The sequence below is a fragment of the Eucyclogobius newberryi genome, unplaced genomic scaffold (assembly GCF_026437365.1).
Source record: "Eucyclogobius newberryi isolate DKJ021-1_F unplaced genomic scaffold, fEucNew1.0.hap1 SCAF_2, whole genome shotgun sequence".
Classification (NCBI taxonomy): Eukaryota; Metazoa; Chordata; class Actinopteri; order Gobiiformes; family Gobiidae; genus Eucyclogobius; species Eucyclogobius newberryi.
Window position 1 is genome coordinate 3,272,997 of NW_027315834.1, and position 17,500 is coordinate 3,290,496.

Sequence of the window (17,500 nt, forward strand, 5' to 3'; positions counted from 1 at the left end):
GAGAGAAGGAGGGAGGGAGGGGAGGGAGGAGAGAAGGAGAGAGGGAGGGAGGGGAGGAGAGAAGGAGGGAGGGAGAGGACTTGAGAGAGAGGAGAGGAAAAAAAGAGGGCACGAGAGAAAAGAGAGGAAGAGGAATGGAAAAGAAAAAGAGACAACGTGAGAGGGAGGGAGGGAAAAACAAAAAACAGTGACACAGTAAGAAGAGAGAAATGGATGAGAGACACATGTGGAAGGAGAGAGAGAGAAGAACGAGAGAGAGGAAGAAACAAAAGAGAAGAAAAAGAAAGAAAGGAAAGGAGACCGACAGGTGGAATAAGGGAGCAAAGAGGGAAGGGAGAGACTGGAGTGGACGGACAGAGAAACATGGGAGAAAGAGTATGAAGGGAAAGAGGGAAAGAGGGAAAGAGGGAAAGAGGGAAAGAGGGAGGGAAACGAGAGAACACTGTGGAAAAATGTGCAGAACAGACTCGGTGGTGTTTGGTCAGGAAGTGAGAGGATGTTTGTTGCACATGTCTTGGTTTAATCAGCTTTGCTCCCGCGAACACGCCACGTTCAAGGACAGACGGACACGTGAGTTTGGACAGCTGGCGCCGCCGCGGACGCGACACAATGTCCTCGTGGACGTAGCACCGGACAGAAAATCACCTTTATCTGGGTCATCGTTGAAATCAAGTTATTCTAAAATGTCATATATAAATAAAAAGACATATTGTGTGATGATAATCTCACACTATATTTACAGTTGGACGACAGTTTGTGTGTTAGCCCCATGCTAATGATGTAGCTTTTGGATGCGCTTGAGAGAAAGTGCAGGGTCCACACTGTCCCGGGTCCACACTGTCCCGGGTCCACACTGTCCCGGGTCCACACTGTCCCGGGTCCACGCTGTCCCGGGTCCACACTGTCCCGGGTCCACACTGTCCCGGGTCCACGCTGTCCCGGGTCCGCTGTGTCCCGGGTCCACGCTGTCCCGGGTCCACGCTGTCCCGGGTCCACACTGTCCACGCTGTCCCGGGTCCACACTGTCCCGGGTCCACGCTGTTCCGGGTCCACGCTGTCCCAGGTCCACGCTGTCCCGGGTCCACACTGTCCCGGGTCCACACTGTCCACACTGTCCCGGGTCCACACTGTCCACACTGTCCCGGGTCCACGCTGTCCCGGGTCCACACTGTCCCGGGTCCACACTGTCCCGGGTCTACGCTATCCCGGGTCCACGCTGTCCCGGGTCTACGCTATCCCGGGTCCACGCTGTCCCGGGTCCACACTGTCCCGGGTCCACGCTGTCCCGGGTCCACGCTGTCCCGGGTCCACACTGTCCTGGCCTGAGAGCGGGACATGCAGACCACAGCAAAGCCACTCTATTACACACAATATAACTATCCATACGCACAATAAGAGACAAGATATAAATGTCTTTTTGGACATCATCCGGCTCTGATGATGAAACTGCTCCTCGTTTCTCCGGCCAAACTTTTGATGAACTTTCCATTTTGCATATATTCCATTTGCTTTGTTTTATTGAAAGAGACAGAAGAATTGCACAGGTTTTGTCGGGGACTTTTTCAATCTTCCTGCGGGAGCCGTGTGAACGAGCTAATTAACCGCGAGGAGATTTCTGGGTCAAGAGCGGCGGCTGCGGCGGCTGCGGCGGCTGAGAAATAAAGTCTGTCAGGACGAGCTGGCGGCAATTCTTCAAAAGGAATTAGCTGTGATCGCACTCTTACTACACTCTACGTCTGATACTCTACGGCTCTGTTTAATACTGTGCGGCTCTGAGCAGCTCTGAGCGGCTCTGTGCAGCTCCGTCTAATACTGGGCGGCTCTGAGCAGCTCTGAGCGGCTGTGTGCGGCTCCGTCTAATACTGTCTAATCTTAGAGACAACATTAAACCTCATAAGTCACTATATATGTCAGAATTAAACTAGGACATTAAACTAAACCAAGACTAAAACTGGCATAAACATAACCTTCTTTTAGGACTTTAAGCACTTTGAACCCTGTGGTCATTACAACGATGCTAAAGCTTTACTAGCTAACGGCCACCGGGGGCGCTCTAGTAGGAAGCTCAAGCGTTTGACACGCTGTAGAAGAAGACGTCAGTGGACAGTGGACAGTGGTACCATATTATATACTATATATATATATAATGTACTATATTTATGTTCTTTATGTTTAAATATCTCATGTTACAATGAGAGCACCTGCAGCTTGTTGACAGGTGCGAGTTATTTTGTCTTCTATTTTGTCTTCTTTGCCCGAAAAGTACGGTAGAAACCAGTACTGAGCCAGGAATAAACGAGGACTAAACCAAGACTAAACCAGGTCTAAACCAAGACTAAACCAGGTCTAAACTAGGACTAAACCAGGTCTAAACCAGGACTAGACCAAGACTAAACCAGGTCTAAACCAGGACTAAACCAGGTCTAAACCAGGACTAGACCACGACTAAACCAGGTCTAAACCAGGTCTAAACCAGGACTAGACCAAGACTAAACCACGACTAAACCAGGTCTAAACCAGGTCTAAACCACGACTAAACCAGGTCTAAACCAGGACTAAACCAGGACTAAACCAGGACTAAACCAGGTCTAAACCAGGTCTAAACCAGGACTAAACCAGGACTAAACCAGGTCTAAACCAGGTCTAAACCAGGACTAAACCAGGTCTAAACCAGGTCTAAACCAGGACTAAACCAGGACTAAACCAGGTCTAAACCAGGACGAAACCAGGACTAAACCAGGACGAAACCAGCACTAAACTCACATAGGAAACTGGGGAGAAAGTCCAAGTGCAGCAGGAGAGCGGGTGTGAGGACTCTGGGGCACAGCTGGAAGAGATTTGTTGTGTTTTTCACTGAAGGCCTGAGAGCTGAAGTCATGGCTCCAGAAAACAGGTGCAACACACATGCCCCAGAACACACACACACACACACTCACACACTCACAGAGGCAGCTGGGTCTTTCCTCATGATTGTATGCACCAGTTGTGGAACGTAACAAAGTACAAAAGTAAAAGTACTGTTCTTTTTAGCTATCTGTACTTACTTTCTTACATACTTCAGTACAGAGGATACTTTTTACTTTTGTTTCACTACAATTGTGAGCGTGTATCTGTACTTACTACTCCACTTCTGAATTGAACTGAAAAATTGAAAGTACTTTTCACATGGTTTGAGAGGTTACCACCCAACAACTCAGCAACCCAACAACCCAACAACCCAACAACTCAGCAACCCAACAACCCAACCACCCAACAACTCAGCAACCCAACAACCCAACAACCCAACCACCCAACAACTCAGCAACCCAACAACCCAACAACCCAACCACCCAACAACTCAGCAACCCAACAACCCAACCACCCAACAACTCAGCAACCCAACAACCCAACAACCCAACCACCCAACAACTCAGCAACCCAACAACCCAACAACCCAACCACCCAACAACCCAGCAACCCAACCACCCCACAACCCAACCACCCAGAAACCCAGCAACCCAACAACCCAACAACTCAGCAACCTAGCAACCCAACAACCCAACCACCCAACAACCCAACCACCCAACAACTCAGCAACCCAGCAACCCAACAACCCAACCACCCAGCAACCCAGCAACCCAACCACCCAACAACTCAGCAACCCAACAACCCAACCACCCAACCACCCAGCAACCCAACCACCCAACCACTCAGCAACCCAACAACCCAACCACCCAACAACTCAGCAACCCAACCACCCAGCAACCCAACCACCCAACAACTCAGCAACCCAACCACCCAACAACCCAACCACCCAACAACCCAGCAACCCAACAACCCAACCACCCAACAACTCAGCAACCCAACCACCCAGCAACCCAACCACCCAACAACTCAGCAACCCAACCACCCAACAACCCAACCACCCAACAACCCAGCAACCCAGCAACCCAACAACCCAACCACCCAGCAACCCAGCAACCCAACAACCCAACCACCCAACAACTCAGCAACCCAACAACCCAACCACCCAACCACCCAGCAACCCAACCACCCAACCACTCAGCAACCCAACAACCCAACCACCCAACAACTCAGCAACCCAACCACCCAGCAACCCAACCACCCAACAACTCAGCAACCCAACCACCCAACAACCCAACCACCCAACAACCCAGCAACCCAACCACCCAACAACCCAACCACCCAACAACCCAGCAACCCAACCACCCAACAACCCAACCAACCACCCAACCACCCAGCCACCCAAGCACCCAAGCACCCAAGCACCCAACCACCCAACAGCCCAACAACCCAACCTGAATCAACCACCAACCCTACTCCGGGCAGGCCTACCATGAGCGAGTGACGACTGGACAGCAGGCCTGAGCCATAGGTGGACTCCAGAGATGCCATGATGCCGTTGTGCGCTCCCAGAAGACTGTGAACATCGCTATGTGCATTCAGACCAGTAGAGGGCCCCACCGCATGACTCCGCAGCACATGGATGGCGTCGTCCAAGCGCTCCAGCCGGTCTTCGATACGGGTCTGCTGCAAAGCACACACCCAGGCGCTCGTATTAGCGTGTTCACAAACAGCACAGGACAAAGGGACAAAAGGACAATATTTGTAATGTAGCATGTTGTACAATTCCATGTTTAGAACAATACAAAAGATAGAGAGATTATAGTAGATTTAGTTCAGTTTATTAATCACAAATTGCAGATTAATGTGTGTGTGTATCACTTTTGAGGGATGGGCCACCTGCTTGACTCCATGGCAATAAAGGTTAAATGCCATACTATAGAACAGGGCTGTCAAATATGCGGCCCGTGGGCTGCATCCAGCCCCCCAGACGTTTTAATCTGGCCCAAAAAACATTTCTAATTTATAGTAGAAAAAGCTTCAGTTGTAGTCATCTGGACTCAGTTTGAAAAAGTAGACGTTTCGACTCTCATCCAAGAGTCATTGTCAATAACAGAATTTAGGTCGAGAACTCCGATATTAATACTGTTCTGTGGTAAGACCCGCCCATTGGGAGGAGCCTTCCTGAAGTAGAAAGAGTTGTTTGTTTCAACAGAAACTCCCCCCTTTCTGTTGAAACCAACAACTCTTTCTACTTCAGGAAGGCTCCTCCCAATGGGCGGGTCTTACCACAGAACAGTATTAATATCGGAGTTCTCGATCTAAATTCTTTTATTGACAATGACTCTTGGATGAGAGTCGAAACGTCTACTTTTTCAAACTGAGTCCAGATGACTACAACTGAAGCTTTTTCTACTATGGAACACGCCTGGACGAATGAGGGATTACACCGACATATTTCTAATTTATATTTTTAATTTCCAATAGCTATATAGCTTTTTTTTTCAGTATAACTCGTCATTTGCAGCAGCTGCCCCTCCCCCGCGCTGCTCAGCGCTGCTGTGTGTGCTGCTGGCGCAAGTGTCGAGGGCTGAAAGATGCTGACGCGCGTCATGACTTTACAGACTTGAGCGAGGAAAGAAAGGAGACGGTGAATGTTAGAGTTAGAGTAAAAGTGGAGCTAATGTGGAGCTAATGTGGAGCTAATGTGGAGCTAACCATAATTTAATCACTCACTGCACTGTTCACTTTCTGCCCAACTTCTGTAAACTTACCTGTAAATTTAGTGTACCGTACGATTTATTTGTAAATTTAAATTGTTTTTCATCATATTTAGCATCATTATAATGAATTGTTTTATGTTGCATCGAATCACTGAAGCAACTTCCAGGCTGTGAATGTTGTAATGGCAATAAACCTTTTCAGACTTTGAATATGGACTGCAGCTTTGTGCAACAGTGTCCACATATAACTATTACAAGGTATACAAAGCTATTTATTTCTTAGATTTTTGTATTGTTTTATATCTTAATGTTCTTTATTTCTTATGTTCAAGCAAAACCATTTCCGTAGAGACAAACGGCTGACCCTCCTCTGTAAAGATTACCATGTGCACTTTTGAATAAGAATGATGTCAAACCTTTGCGTTTTCTTGATTTGAATAAGCACCACAAAATGGATGGAGGTCAAAATAAAACTGTTAGAAAAGTGCATGTTGACTGTTGACAAGGCGAGACACTGCAGCTGCATAGGAAAAACATTTAAATTGAGATAAATCAATTTGACTTTTTCTGCAGTTTACTTCAAAACGCCATTATGTGCAGACTGGAACATTTAGTTGATTCCAGGCGAAAGCTTAAATGTTGAGAGGACATAAAGGACATGACAGGCTGAATGTTGTAAGATATTCCTGAGACAAATGTACAGAGTACTTGTGAACACTGTGTGGCCTGTACCAGAGAGTGGAGGGGGGTTTCGTAGTTGGGCGACGGGGCTCCTTGTCCTCCATTTCTCGACCAAGCAGCTGAACTGGGGGCTGCTGCTCACAAACAACCAAAAGATACATTGTACATCAAAAATAATTCTTGTGAGTCCAAACACACATTGTTCAGTGTCCAAAACAGTGCTATATCAATCCAATGTATCATATAAATATGATGTTTAAATGTATATTTTCTTTACGATATTAAGTGATAAACTACACAATATACTGTGAGGAAAAGAAGTATTTTGAGCCTGCAATTTAGCAAGAAATTATGGAGGGGAAAGTGAGAGACAGAATGTATGATTTTTAAATAATTTAGTTGTAAGTATTTGAACACCTGAGAATGTTAATATTGATATAAATATATATATATATATATAATATAGAATATATAATATAGAAGTCTTTGTTTACAGTTACAGAGGTCAAAGGTTTCCTGTAGCTCTGGACCAGGTTTGCACACACTGCAGCAGGATTCTGGCCACGCCTCCACAAAGATCCTCTCTAGATCTGTCAGGTTTCAGGGCTGTTGCTGAGCAACACAGAGTTTCAGCTTCTCCAAAGATTTTCTATTGGATTTAGGTCTGGAGACTGGCTAGACCACTCCCGAACCTTGAGATGCTTCTTACAGAGCCACTCCTTGGTTCTCCTGGCTGTGTGCTTCAGGTCATGTCATGTTGACTCAGCCACGCCCCATCTTCAATGCTCTGACTGAGGGAAGGAGGTTGTTGCTCAAAATCTCCCAATTCATGACCCCATTCATATACAGTGCAGTCGTCCTGTCCTCTGCAGAAAAGACCCTAAAGCAGGATGTTTCCACTCCCATGCTTCACTGATGGTCCTTTGGGCGAGTGGAGTTTATACCAAAATGTCCTGTTCTGGTCTCCTCTGACCACATGACTTTCTCCCATGATGACTCCTCTGGATCATCCAGATGGTCACTGCAAACTTCAGACAGGCCTGGACATGTGCTGACTTAAGCAGGGGAACCTTCTGTGCGATGCATGATTTTAAACCATGACGGTGTGGTGTGTTTCCATAGTAACCTTTGAAACTGTGGTCCCAGCTCTCTTCAGGTCATTGACCAGCTCCTCCTGACGTTCTGGGCTGATTCCTCACCTTTCTTATCATCACTGAACCCCACGAGGTGAGACCTTACATGGAGCCCCAGTCCGAGGGAGAGTGACATCATCTTTAGCCTCTTCCAGTTTCTAACAATCGCTCCAACAGTTGATCTCGTTTCACTAAAGCTGTTTGTCAATCGCCCGTAGCTCTTTCCAGCCTTGTGGAGGTCTACAGTTCAGTCTGTGGGGTCTTCTGACAGCTCTTTGGTCTTGTCCATGGCAGTGGGTGGAGTCTGACTGACTGTGGGGGGGGAACGGGGTCTTTATGCAGCTAATGAGCACAAACTCATTTAGATGAACAAGTGGAGCAGAGGTGGACTGTATAAAGGCAGACTAACAGGTCTTTGAGAGATCGAATTCTTGCTCATTGGCAGGTGTTCAAATACTTATTTGCAGCAATTACATACAAATAAATTTCCATATATTTTTAGATTCTGTCTCAGTGGAAATGCATCTATAATGAAAATTTCAGATTCTTCCATAATTTCTAAGTGGGTGAACTTGCAAAATCACATGGAGTTCAAATACTTATTTTCCTCATTATAATATATGTAGATCATGAGTCACATTCAATTCAATGTAACAGCAATAATGACCAAAACCACTTAACAATAGAAAGGGTTCCTCTGACTTCCTGTATCTGCTGCTGGCACCGCCACCGTGGTATATGTACTCAAGAGTAACAATACTTAAAGATGTTAATATTGTGAGTATTGTGTAACATTTAGATGTAAATGTATTCATAATCTGATTTAGGATTGATGAGTTTTTGTAATCACAGAGTCTGGTATTTCCAAAGAGAACAAAAATGTAAATCATATCTGAAGAAGCGGTGCAAGAAACAAAATGTTCAAATCATTTCATATTGTCAACAAAACACTTTTGAATTTTACAGTGGGACGAGAAACACTTTTACTCAAGTAAGAGACTGTTACTTTACTTTGAAAAGTAAAATGTCTTCCAAAAGTAAATGTAGGGCTGATTCCACATCACAGCTCCGCCCACAGCTGAGTTTGTGGAATAAAGTTTGTGGAATAAAGGTTCTTCATTAAAACTAAAATAGCCATTTATTCTAAAGCAGAACTCTGGTGTTTTCTGGGATCGCTCTTCGGCTCACGTCACATCACTTTACAAAAGGTTTTACTCCATCACAAGTGTAATTACGCCATAAACTGTTGCATGAACAAGTCCAACAAAGGTTTTCTCCTGTCAGTGTTTCAGTGGCATAAAGTGAAAGTCAACAGCGTCCAAGTATCAAAGCAACAATTTGTAGAAATATCAAGTATTCTGATCAAAATAAGTCAGTGCGGGTTGGTCCTGTTTGGTGCATTCTAAACCGTGGAGCTGAAGAAAATAGACTTGATCCTCAACGTGGTCGGCCCCAGTGCGTAACCCACTTCAGGCCTCTTCACACGTGCATCTCACAGTGAAGCAAGCAGGAGAGTGTCACGAGCACAGGGCTGAGGGTGGAGCCAGATACTGTTTTTAAAGAACACGTCAGTCTCAAATGCAGGACTGATCACAGTAATCACACGCTGCCTTTGCTGTACCAGTTCCTCTCAAACAGAGCGGACCCTATGAGCTCCTGTAGCGCTCTTCTGTGACCTTTAGCTCCGTGCTAATAGCGAGCTCTGTTTTTCTCAGTGAGCGTGGGAACAGCCTCAGATCCATCTCTGATCATCCTCGCTCGCTCTGGCCCTGTGTCTCGGGCGGCACACAGGCACATTTGCATATACTAATACATACATAATGATAATCGTAATAATGCGTAAATTCAGATATGCTCTTGCACTGGAGTAGATTTTCACCTCTTAAATACTTCATGGTCACACCTCAACAGCAGTTATGGCTGAAGCATTAGGTGAAGCATTGTCTGCTTCTCCTTTACCTCCAGTTGCTTCCATTCTGCAATTTTGAACATTTTGGTTCTAGAGTAGCTCGTAGCTAAATCTGAGGTAGAAAGCGTGCAAATCTTCTAGGGTGGGCAGTGCTTTGCTCGGATAATGTTTGAATAAAATTGCACTCATTTTCAGACACAATACTTTCTGCTCGAGTAATATATTTTAAAGTGCAACAATCTCTTACTTGAGTAAAATATTAGATTAAATATTCGGTTTTTCGAGTAATGGTTTCGGTTCCTCTTTCCACTGTGATTAAGTCTAGAAGTGACTTTTTGTCCTCATTCTTTTGTCTATCTGGTTATACAATTAGACTAAATTAACGATAAGAACTATTCATAACTCATAAACATTCTCTGAGGTTTAAGGTAAATGATCACATTTTTAGCACTTTTCTACCGTCAAAGCACTCAAAGCGCTTTACATCAAGGAACCAGTCACCCATTCAGACACCAGATGTACGCAGACAGTTGGGTTAAGTGTCTTGCCCAAGGACACAACAACAGTATTCACATGAGGCAGCTGCGATCGCACCGCCAACCTGCGGATCTGACCTCTCTGAAGATGAGCACTCTTCCACTGAGCTAATGCCGCCCCCATCACCCCAGGGACACTTTATTTCAACCCAATGTCCTTCAATGTCGCTGGAGCATCATCTCAGATCTGATGTTACGTCCAGATATTTACTCTTACAGTTACGTGGGTAGTCATTTCCCAGAATACTTTTGAACTCTTACTTGAGTCATTTCTTGGCCCTTTACTTCTACTTGAAACAGAGAGGAGAGGCTGCCACTGCCCTGGAGGCCCGGAGGGAGAAGAGGGAGCACAGGGCAGCTTCAGGTACTACACTGTTCACACATAGGGCTTTGTCCGGCCCGATCCAAACGCTGCTTTATGGACAGAAGTTGGTGCAGTCAGGGGTTAAAGGGGGTGTGGTTTGGGAACAGAAGCAGGCACTGGGGCCTGTGAAGCAGGTGAAAATAAACATCTCCAAATCTGAGAACTGTTGTGGTGAAGAAGGAGCTGAGTCAAAAGGCAAAGCTCTTGATCAATTTACCATCCCAGTTCCACCCATGGTCATGAGGTCTGGAAAGGAGAGCAGTTAGTCCAGACAGAGCTTTGAGCAGAGCTGTTGCTCCTTCACATTGAAAGGCAGCTGAGGAGGCTTTGGAGGCCTCCTGGATGCTTCTATTAAGAGGTGTTTGAGCATATCTTGTGAGACATGTCTCTTTCTACTTGCTGCAGTTGAATGCATCTCCCAGTCTGCTCCTAGTGTGATTGGACAGCAGCAGGACCACCTCTCCACAGGTGTTATTGGGGTCTTTGAGATTCCAATCATGACGCCCCAATAGTTGGGTTGAAATTGGACTAGGCCAGTTAAGGTAGTGTAGGCCTATGTTGTAAGGGAAGACTGGGCAACCCTGCTTAACCTACAGCCCTGGACCTGTTCAGTCTAGATCTTTGATTAGTCCTGGTTTAAGAATGGTCCAGGTCTTGTTCTCGTGACACATTTCTCTGTTAGAAACTCGATGTTAGATACTGTTAACATGGTGAGATGTTGGTAGGAGATGGGTCTTACCGGTGAGTGTGGGCGGAGATCCAACTGGGGTGGAGGGGTTTGATGAGAAGCTGTTGTTTGTGTGGTCTGGAGAATAAATCTGTCAATCAAATAAAACACATACAACAACAACTACAACAATAATAATAAGAAGAATAAGAAGAATAAGAATTAAAACGCTCAGTGATTTGTACCACTGGAACTTTTCCACATTTTGTCATGACACAACCACAAACTGAAATAATTGTATTGGCCTTTTTTGTGAAAAAGCAACACAAAGTGGCACATAATTGTGAAGTGGATGGAAAATTGTTCATAATTTACAGATTTAAAAAATGATGAAACTGAGAAGTATTCAGCCTCTTTACCCTGAGTGGTCAGAAGTTTCCTGATGATTGCTGAAAGATTGAATATTGACCTAATGATTAAATAGAGTAATCTAATCTAACACCAGTCAGGACCAGGAGAAAGATGGGGAGAAGTTTAAAGCAGGATTAGGTTGTACAAAGATCTCCCAAGCTTTGAACACCTCACGGAGCACTGTTCAATCCATAATGCGGAAATGGAAAGAGTCTGGCACAACTACAAACCAACCAAGACATGGCCTTCCACCAAAACTTACTGTCCGAACGAGGAGAGCACTGACCACAGATGCAGCCGAGAGGCCCCTGGGAACTCTGGAGTTCTGCAGAGGTCCACAGCTCAGGTGGGCAGGGAATCTGTCCACAGGACGACTATTAGTCATCACTACAGAAATCTGGCCTTTATGGAAGAACGGCAAGACCCTCGCCCTTGTTGAAAGAAATCTCTCTCATTTGGTCTGATGAGGCCAAAAGTTCAATGTTGGCCTCATCAGACCCGATGGGAGCCAAACCCTGTGTGTAATAAAACAGGTCACATGACTGAACACAGCATCCGTCCTAAACATGGAGGTGCAGCATAGACAGTGAAGCTGCTCAGAGCTGAGCCAAATACAGGGCGATCTGAGAAGAAAACCTTTTGGCATCTGCAAAATACTTGAGACTGGGAGCTTCACCTTCAGCAGGACAACGAGCCTAAACATGAAGCCAGAGCTACAATGGAACGATTTCAAACCAAACATATTCATGTGTTAGAACGGCCCAGTCAAAGTCCAGAATTAAATCCAATCCAGAATCTGTGGAAGATCTGAAAACTGCTGTTCACAAACGCTCTCCATCAAATCTGAGCTTGAACAAAGCTGCTAGAGACAAAGCCCAAAATAGTATTGCCTCAGGGTCTGAACACGTTTGAAAAACTGCACTTTTTGTATTTATTTTTTAATCTGGAAATTGTGTATAATTTTCCTTTCAATTCCTGAGAATTAAAACTTATCTTTTGACATCTTCTCCAACAGTTTCGACAAATTAACTTCAAACTTGGTAAAACATGTATGTTTTAAATGTCTCTCTTAAGACGGCTCTCTGGCGCCCCTTAATTAAAAAAATTCATAAAAGGAAACATGTAATTGTGAAAATATTTCCAGAGAGAGTGTTGGTAATGGTTTGTATATTATGACCCTGTCCTAAAGCCTACAGGAAGTCAAATAATCTATGTTTATTTCCTATTTTTGAACTCTTAAACGATAAAAGTTAGATATATCAAAAGATAATGATGTGTGACTTTTTAATTCCAGTGTTTGATCCAAAATGGTTGACGTCCTGTAGGATTTACACCCGCCTCATCATATCATTTTACACATGTTCTGACATAACCTATTTTTTATGCCGTCCCAGAACTGCCATGCTCACTCAAAATTAGATGCCAGTTTGCGAAGACGCTTGCATGACCTGCTCCCCCTGGTGGGCAGGTGTGGTACATAGTAAACATGCTGGTGTTACTGGTGTACTCACTGAAGCGAGTGCTTTCCCTAAGGCATCTCCAGTCTGAGAGCTGCTGGCTGCTCCGCTCTGGGGTCTGTTTCCTAAAACACAGGAGATCAGTTTGAAATGAGTTTGTTTTCTGCTGTTGAGGGACACAAACTCTTCTGATTACTTATGTTTACATGGAATGTTCACTATTTTTATGACATTTAGATAAGATAATATCCTAATCCTACCCATGCCGGAGTCTGTCCCGTTGGTGCTGGCGCTGCAGGAGGCAGTGCTGTAGTGACTGCCCCCTCCAGCCCCCCCAGTTGAGCCGCTCCCTCTGTGGAAGCTGGTCATGGGGGGTAGACTGGAGCTGAGGTCTGCTGAGGAGTGAGGCGGGTAACTCTGACGACAACAAACAACTGAAGTCACATTTCATGAGCTTATTTGATGCCCACGTTCACAGCTGCAAGAGAACAAATTAAAGTCTATATGACAGGTTCCCCTGTTTTTCTGATTATGACTCTGTTTGGTGGTACAGAACCTGCGGTAAATCGTTTTACATCGTTTTATACTTAAGTAGTATGTCATCAATGTGCGACGTGCCATTGAAACTACAGAGACTTTTTACACACAACTGACACAATTTGACAGTTTAAAGGTCTTATCAAGTAATATTTAACGCCAAATATGTTTACATTATGGTTGCTAGGTAACAGTTGTGGAACATTTGAGTGGAATGTGCAGTCTAACCTGTCATATGCACTTTAACTTGAACAGTGGACTTCAAAATGAACAAATAATCAGTGCTTACCAATCTGTCATGGGGGTGGATCCCACAATAGGAGGAGTTTTGGGAGGGGGTGTGGCCTGAGGTGCCACCCCCAAGCATATTGCTGTGGTAACCACCATGCTGGGACATACTGCTACCGCTGCCGCTGCTCCAGGGGTCACTGCTGTGGTGGCCATCTGATAAGAAGAACTCAAGTGTCAAAGCGTGTTCTCACATTTCTATGAACAATACTCAGGTCTGGAGTGTGCATACCTGGCATAAAAAAGGAACCGGGGAACCCAGAGCTGGGGGGCTTGGAGCTGGGGTATCCCGGCGAGTCCCTATTGTAGTCGGCTGAACTGGCAGAGGGGGCGTACACCTGCATGACACACAGAGCACACAGCTGTAGTGTGGCAACAGAAACCACTTTACAGAACATGGTCCATAATCTAACGCACATCTGAGCCATGCAGGGTAAAGCGATGCACATACACACGGCGATGCACATAGTGGTGGTGTACATATAAGCAAGAGCAGGGGTCTGAGTGAGCGTGCATGTTTGTGAGGGGCTCTGCAGCTGCATAACACTCAACACGCCAGAGTCAGAGCACAGCATCCGCATCCACTGACTCCCAGAGACACGGCTGCATTCCATTCCACTGCAGAGCGAGTGTAGCGTGTGAACATTGAGCCATGAGAAGCCAACACATGCACAGCAGCTGTCGCGCTATCGCTACGTCACATGATCCTCAGCTGACCTCTGACCCATGAGCTTCAATGACAAACAATGTACAATGGGAAAAGATAACAACAAACACAGAAAACATAGAACATTTGCCTCACACGGAGACAAAAGCACAGTTTTTGTTTTGGGTGAAAGAGAAGATGGACAGAGACACAAGAATAGTGTGAGGACACACCTCCCACAGACAGGTGTGGACTGTCCCACAGACAGAATGTGGACTGTTCCACAGACAGGTCTGGACTGTTCCACAGACAGGTCTGGACTCTTCCACAGACAGGTCTGGACTGTTCCACAGACAGGCAGAAGTGTGTCGTCCCAGAGACAAACAGCTGTACACTGGACGTGCACATTACAACATACAGTACGTGTGGGTCACTTTGTTGCATCACTTGGATGTATTTCTATATGTTTCATTGAAATGAGTGTGAATAATTGTGTGCTAAAGCGTATGCATTCTCTCTGAGGTGTTCCTCCCCTCCTCCTGCGGTGCACAGAGTGAGCAGTCTTTATTCCAAACAGATGTGGGACTGAAGCGCTCTCACGACACTCGGCTGCACCTGTGCCGGCCGCTGCATTCCTCTCCTTCTCAATCACTTCTCACTCATGTCTTCCGCTCTCCACAGCCCCACTAAACACTACTTAGCTCTGTGTAAAACGATCTGGAGCCTGCGTCTTCTGAAAACTACACCCACTTTGCCAACTGAAATAAAAAAAGTATGAACAGAAGTATGTTCTGAGTTAGACCGGACATTGGCGAGAGCTGTTGTTGCTCACATGTGCTCGCTCAGTCCCTCACCGTGTGGATCTTTCATGCTCGTGAACGTGAATGTCACGGTAACTCATTTTGAAGCACATTGTACAGAAATAGAAAATATCAGGATCAAATTTGTGCCACTGACACAATAAACGTAAATAGCAGAATGAAAGAGTAATTAGCCATATTCCACAGCTCAAATCTCATCCTGTGACAAACACTAGAATAAGAATGTCCTGTTCCCTATAAGTGTTGTCCCCCTTCTATCTCCTCCTGCTCTGTTGTGTTTGCACGGTTCTTATCGTTTAAATATCATCAGGTTTTCTAATCAAAATCAAATCAAATCAATTTATTTTTGATTCTACAGTTGCAGTTGATTTAATTCCAGATATAACAGCAATGTCCGTGTGTCTCCGTCCCAAAGAAGGCTGATTCAGCCGGGCACCGGTGCTGGAGCGCACGATGCTGCAGCGTTTGATGGCGGCTGACTGCTCTTCACTTGTGGCCCATTTGAAGTGTGAGCCAGTGCAGGGGCAGACGGGAACTCCGCCCAGCCGCCGAGCCACCGAGCCGCCGAGCCGCCTTTGAGTTGCACTTTTACAGAGGCCTGAGCTCTCTGAAGGTTCATTACAGATTTGATTGGAAACACATGCAGCAAGCTTCAGCGCGGCGGAAGAACCCCAAACCAAACCTGCAATCGCCCTAATGCGGAGCAGATGCACAGCCACTAATGGGGAACACGTGAGCCAAGCAAAGATCAGATCAAAAATCAGAGAAAACTCTGCATCTGCAACTTTGGAATACTGTACATGGAATGAACATTTATTCCAACATGATTTTGTAGAGTCGATACACAAGAGTGAACGTCTCTCCGACTGCTTAGGACAGGGACAAATGCTACACCCTTCAGCTTCAGTGAACGCTGCTGTAGGTTCCATGGACAGGTTCTGTTACTCCAGTGTGACAGTGATGGCAGCTACACCCGCCTCAGCATCAGCTTCCACCTGCACCGATGGCAGCTACACCCGCCTCAGCATCAGCTTCAACCTGCACTGATGGCAGCTACACCCGCCTCAGCATCAGCTTCCACCTGCACCGATGGCAGCTACACCCGCCTCAGCATCAGCTTCAACCTGCACTGATGGCAGCTACACCCGCCTCAGCATCAGCTTCCACCTGCACCGATGGCAGCTACACCCGCCTCAGCATCAGCTTCCACCTGCACCGATGGCAGCTACACCCGCCTCAGCATCAGCTTCCACCTGCACCGATGGCAGCTACACCCGCCTCAGCATCAGCTTCCACCTGCACCGATGGCAGCTACACCCGCCTCAGCATCAGCTTCAACCTGCACTGATGGCAGCTACACCCGCCTCAGCATCAGCTTCCTCAGCATCAGCCTCCACCTGCACCGATGGCAGCTACACCCGCCTCAGCATCAGCTTCCACCTGCACCGATGGCAGCTACACCCGCCTCAGCATCAGCTTCCACCTGCACCGATGGCAGCTACACCCGCCTCAGCATCAGCTTCCACCTGCACCGATGGCAGCTACACCCGCCTCAGCATCAGCTTCCACCTGCACCGATGGCAGCTACACCCGCCTCAGCATCAGCTTCCACCTGCACTGATGGCAGCTACACCCGCCTCAGCATCAGCTTCCTCAGCATCAGCCTCCACCTGCACCGATGGCAGCTACACCCGCCTCAGCATCAGCTTCCACCTGCACCGATGGCAGCTACACCCGCCTCAGCATCAGCTTCCACCTGCACCGATGGCAGCTACACCCGCCTCAGCATCAGCTTCCACCTGCACCGATGGCAGCTACACCCGCCTCAGCATCAGCTTCCACCTGCACCGATGGCAGCTACACCCGCCTCAGCATCAGCTTCCTCAGCATCAGCTTCCACCTGCACTGATGGCAGCTACACCCGCCTCAGCATCAGCTTCCTCAGCATCAGCCTCCACCTGCACCGATGGCAGCTACACCCGCCTCAGCATCAGCTTCCACCTGCACCGATGGCAGCTACACCCGCCTCAGCATCAGCTTCAACCTGCACTGATGGCAGCTACACCCGCCTCAGCATCAGCTTCCTCAGCATCAGCCTCCACCTGCACCGATGGCAGCTACACCCGCCTCAGCATCAGCTTCCACCTGCACCGATGGCAGCTACACCCGCCTCAGCATCAGCTTCCACCTGCACCGATGGCAGCTACACCCGCCTCAGCATCAGCTTCCACCTGCACCGATGGCAGCTACACCCGCCTCAGCATCAGCTTCAACCTGCACTGATGGCAGCTACACCCGCCTCAGCATCAGCTTCAACCTGCACTGATGGCAGCTACACCCGCCTCAGCATCAGCTTCCTCAGCATCAGCCTCCACCTGCACCGATGGCAGCTACACCCGCCTCAGCATCAGCTTCTACCTGTACCAACGAGGATCATCTGTGGACTTGCGGTAACAGTAATACTATAATACTGTATAATACAA

General features: G+C 46.9%; 1 protein-coding gene across 1 annotated transcript in view; it reads right to left on the minus strand.

The window, feature by feature from the left end:
* Nucleotides 1-4,320: 4,320 nt before the first annotated feature.
* Nucleotides 4,321-17,500, minus strand: part of tcf4 (transcription factor 4) — a gene marked incomplete at its 3' end in the record, with an annotated part of 150,377 nt that continues 137,197 nt past the window's right edge. The window contains exons 6-12 of the mRNA XM_072455467.1: nucleotides 13,783-13,888; nucleotides 13,552-13,706; nucleotides 12,986-13,142; nucleotides 12,780-12,850; nucleotides 10,930-11,008; nucleotides 6,300-6,382; nucleotides 4,321-4,530 (exon numbers count right to left, since the gene is read on the minus strand). Coding sequence (XP_072311568.1) covers nucleotides 4,321-4,530; nucleotides 6,300-6,382; nucleotides 10,930-11,008; nucleotides 12,780-12,850; nucleotides 12,986-13,142; nucleotides 13,552-13,706; nucleotides 13,783-13,888 — 861 coding nt within the window. The remainder of the gene's footprint in view (nucleotides 4,531-6,299; nucleotides 6,383-10,929; nucleotides 11,009-12,779; nucleotides 12,851-12,985; nucleotides 13,143-13,551; nucleotides 13,707-13,782; nucleotides 13,889-17,500) is intronic.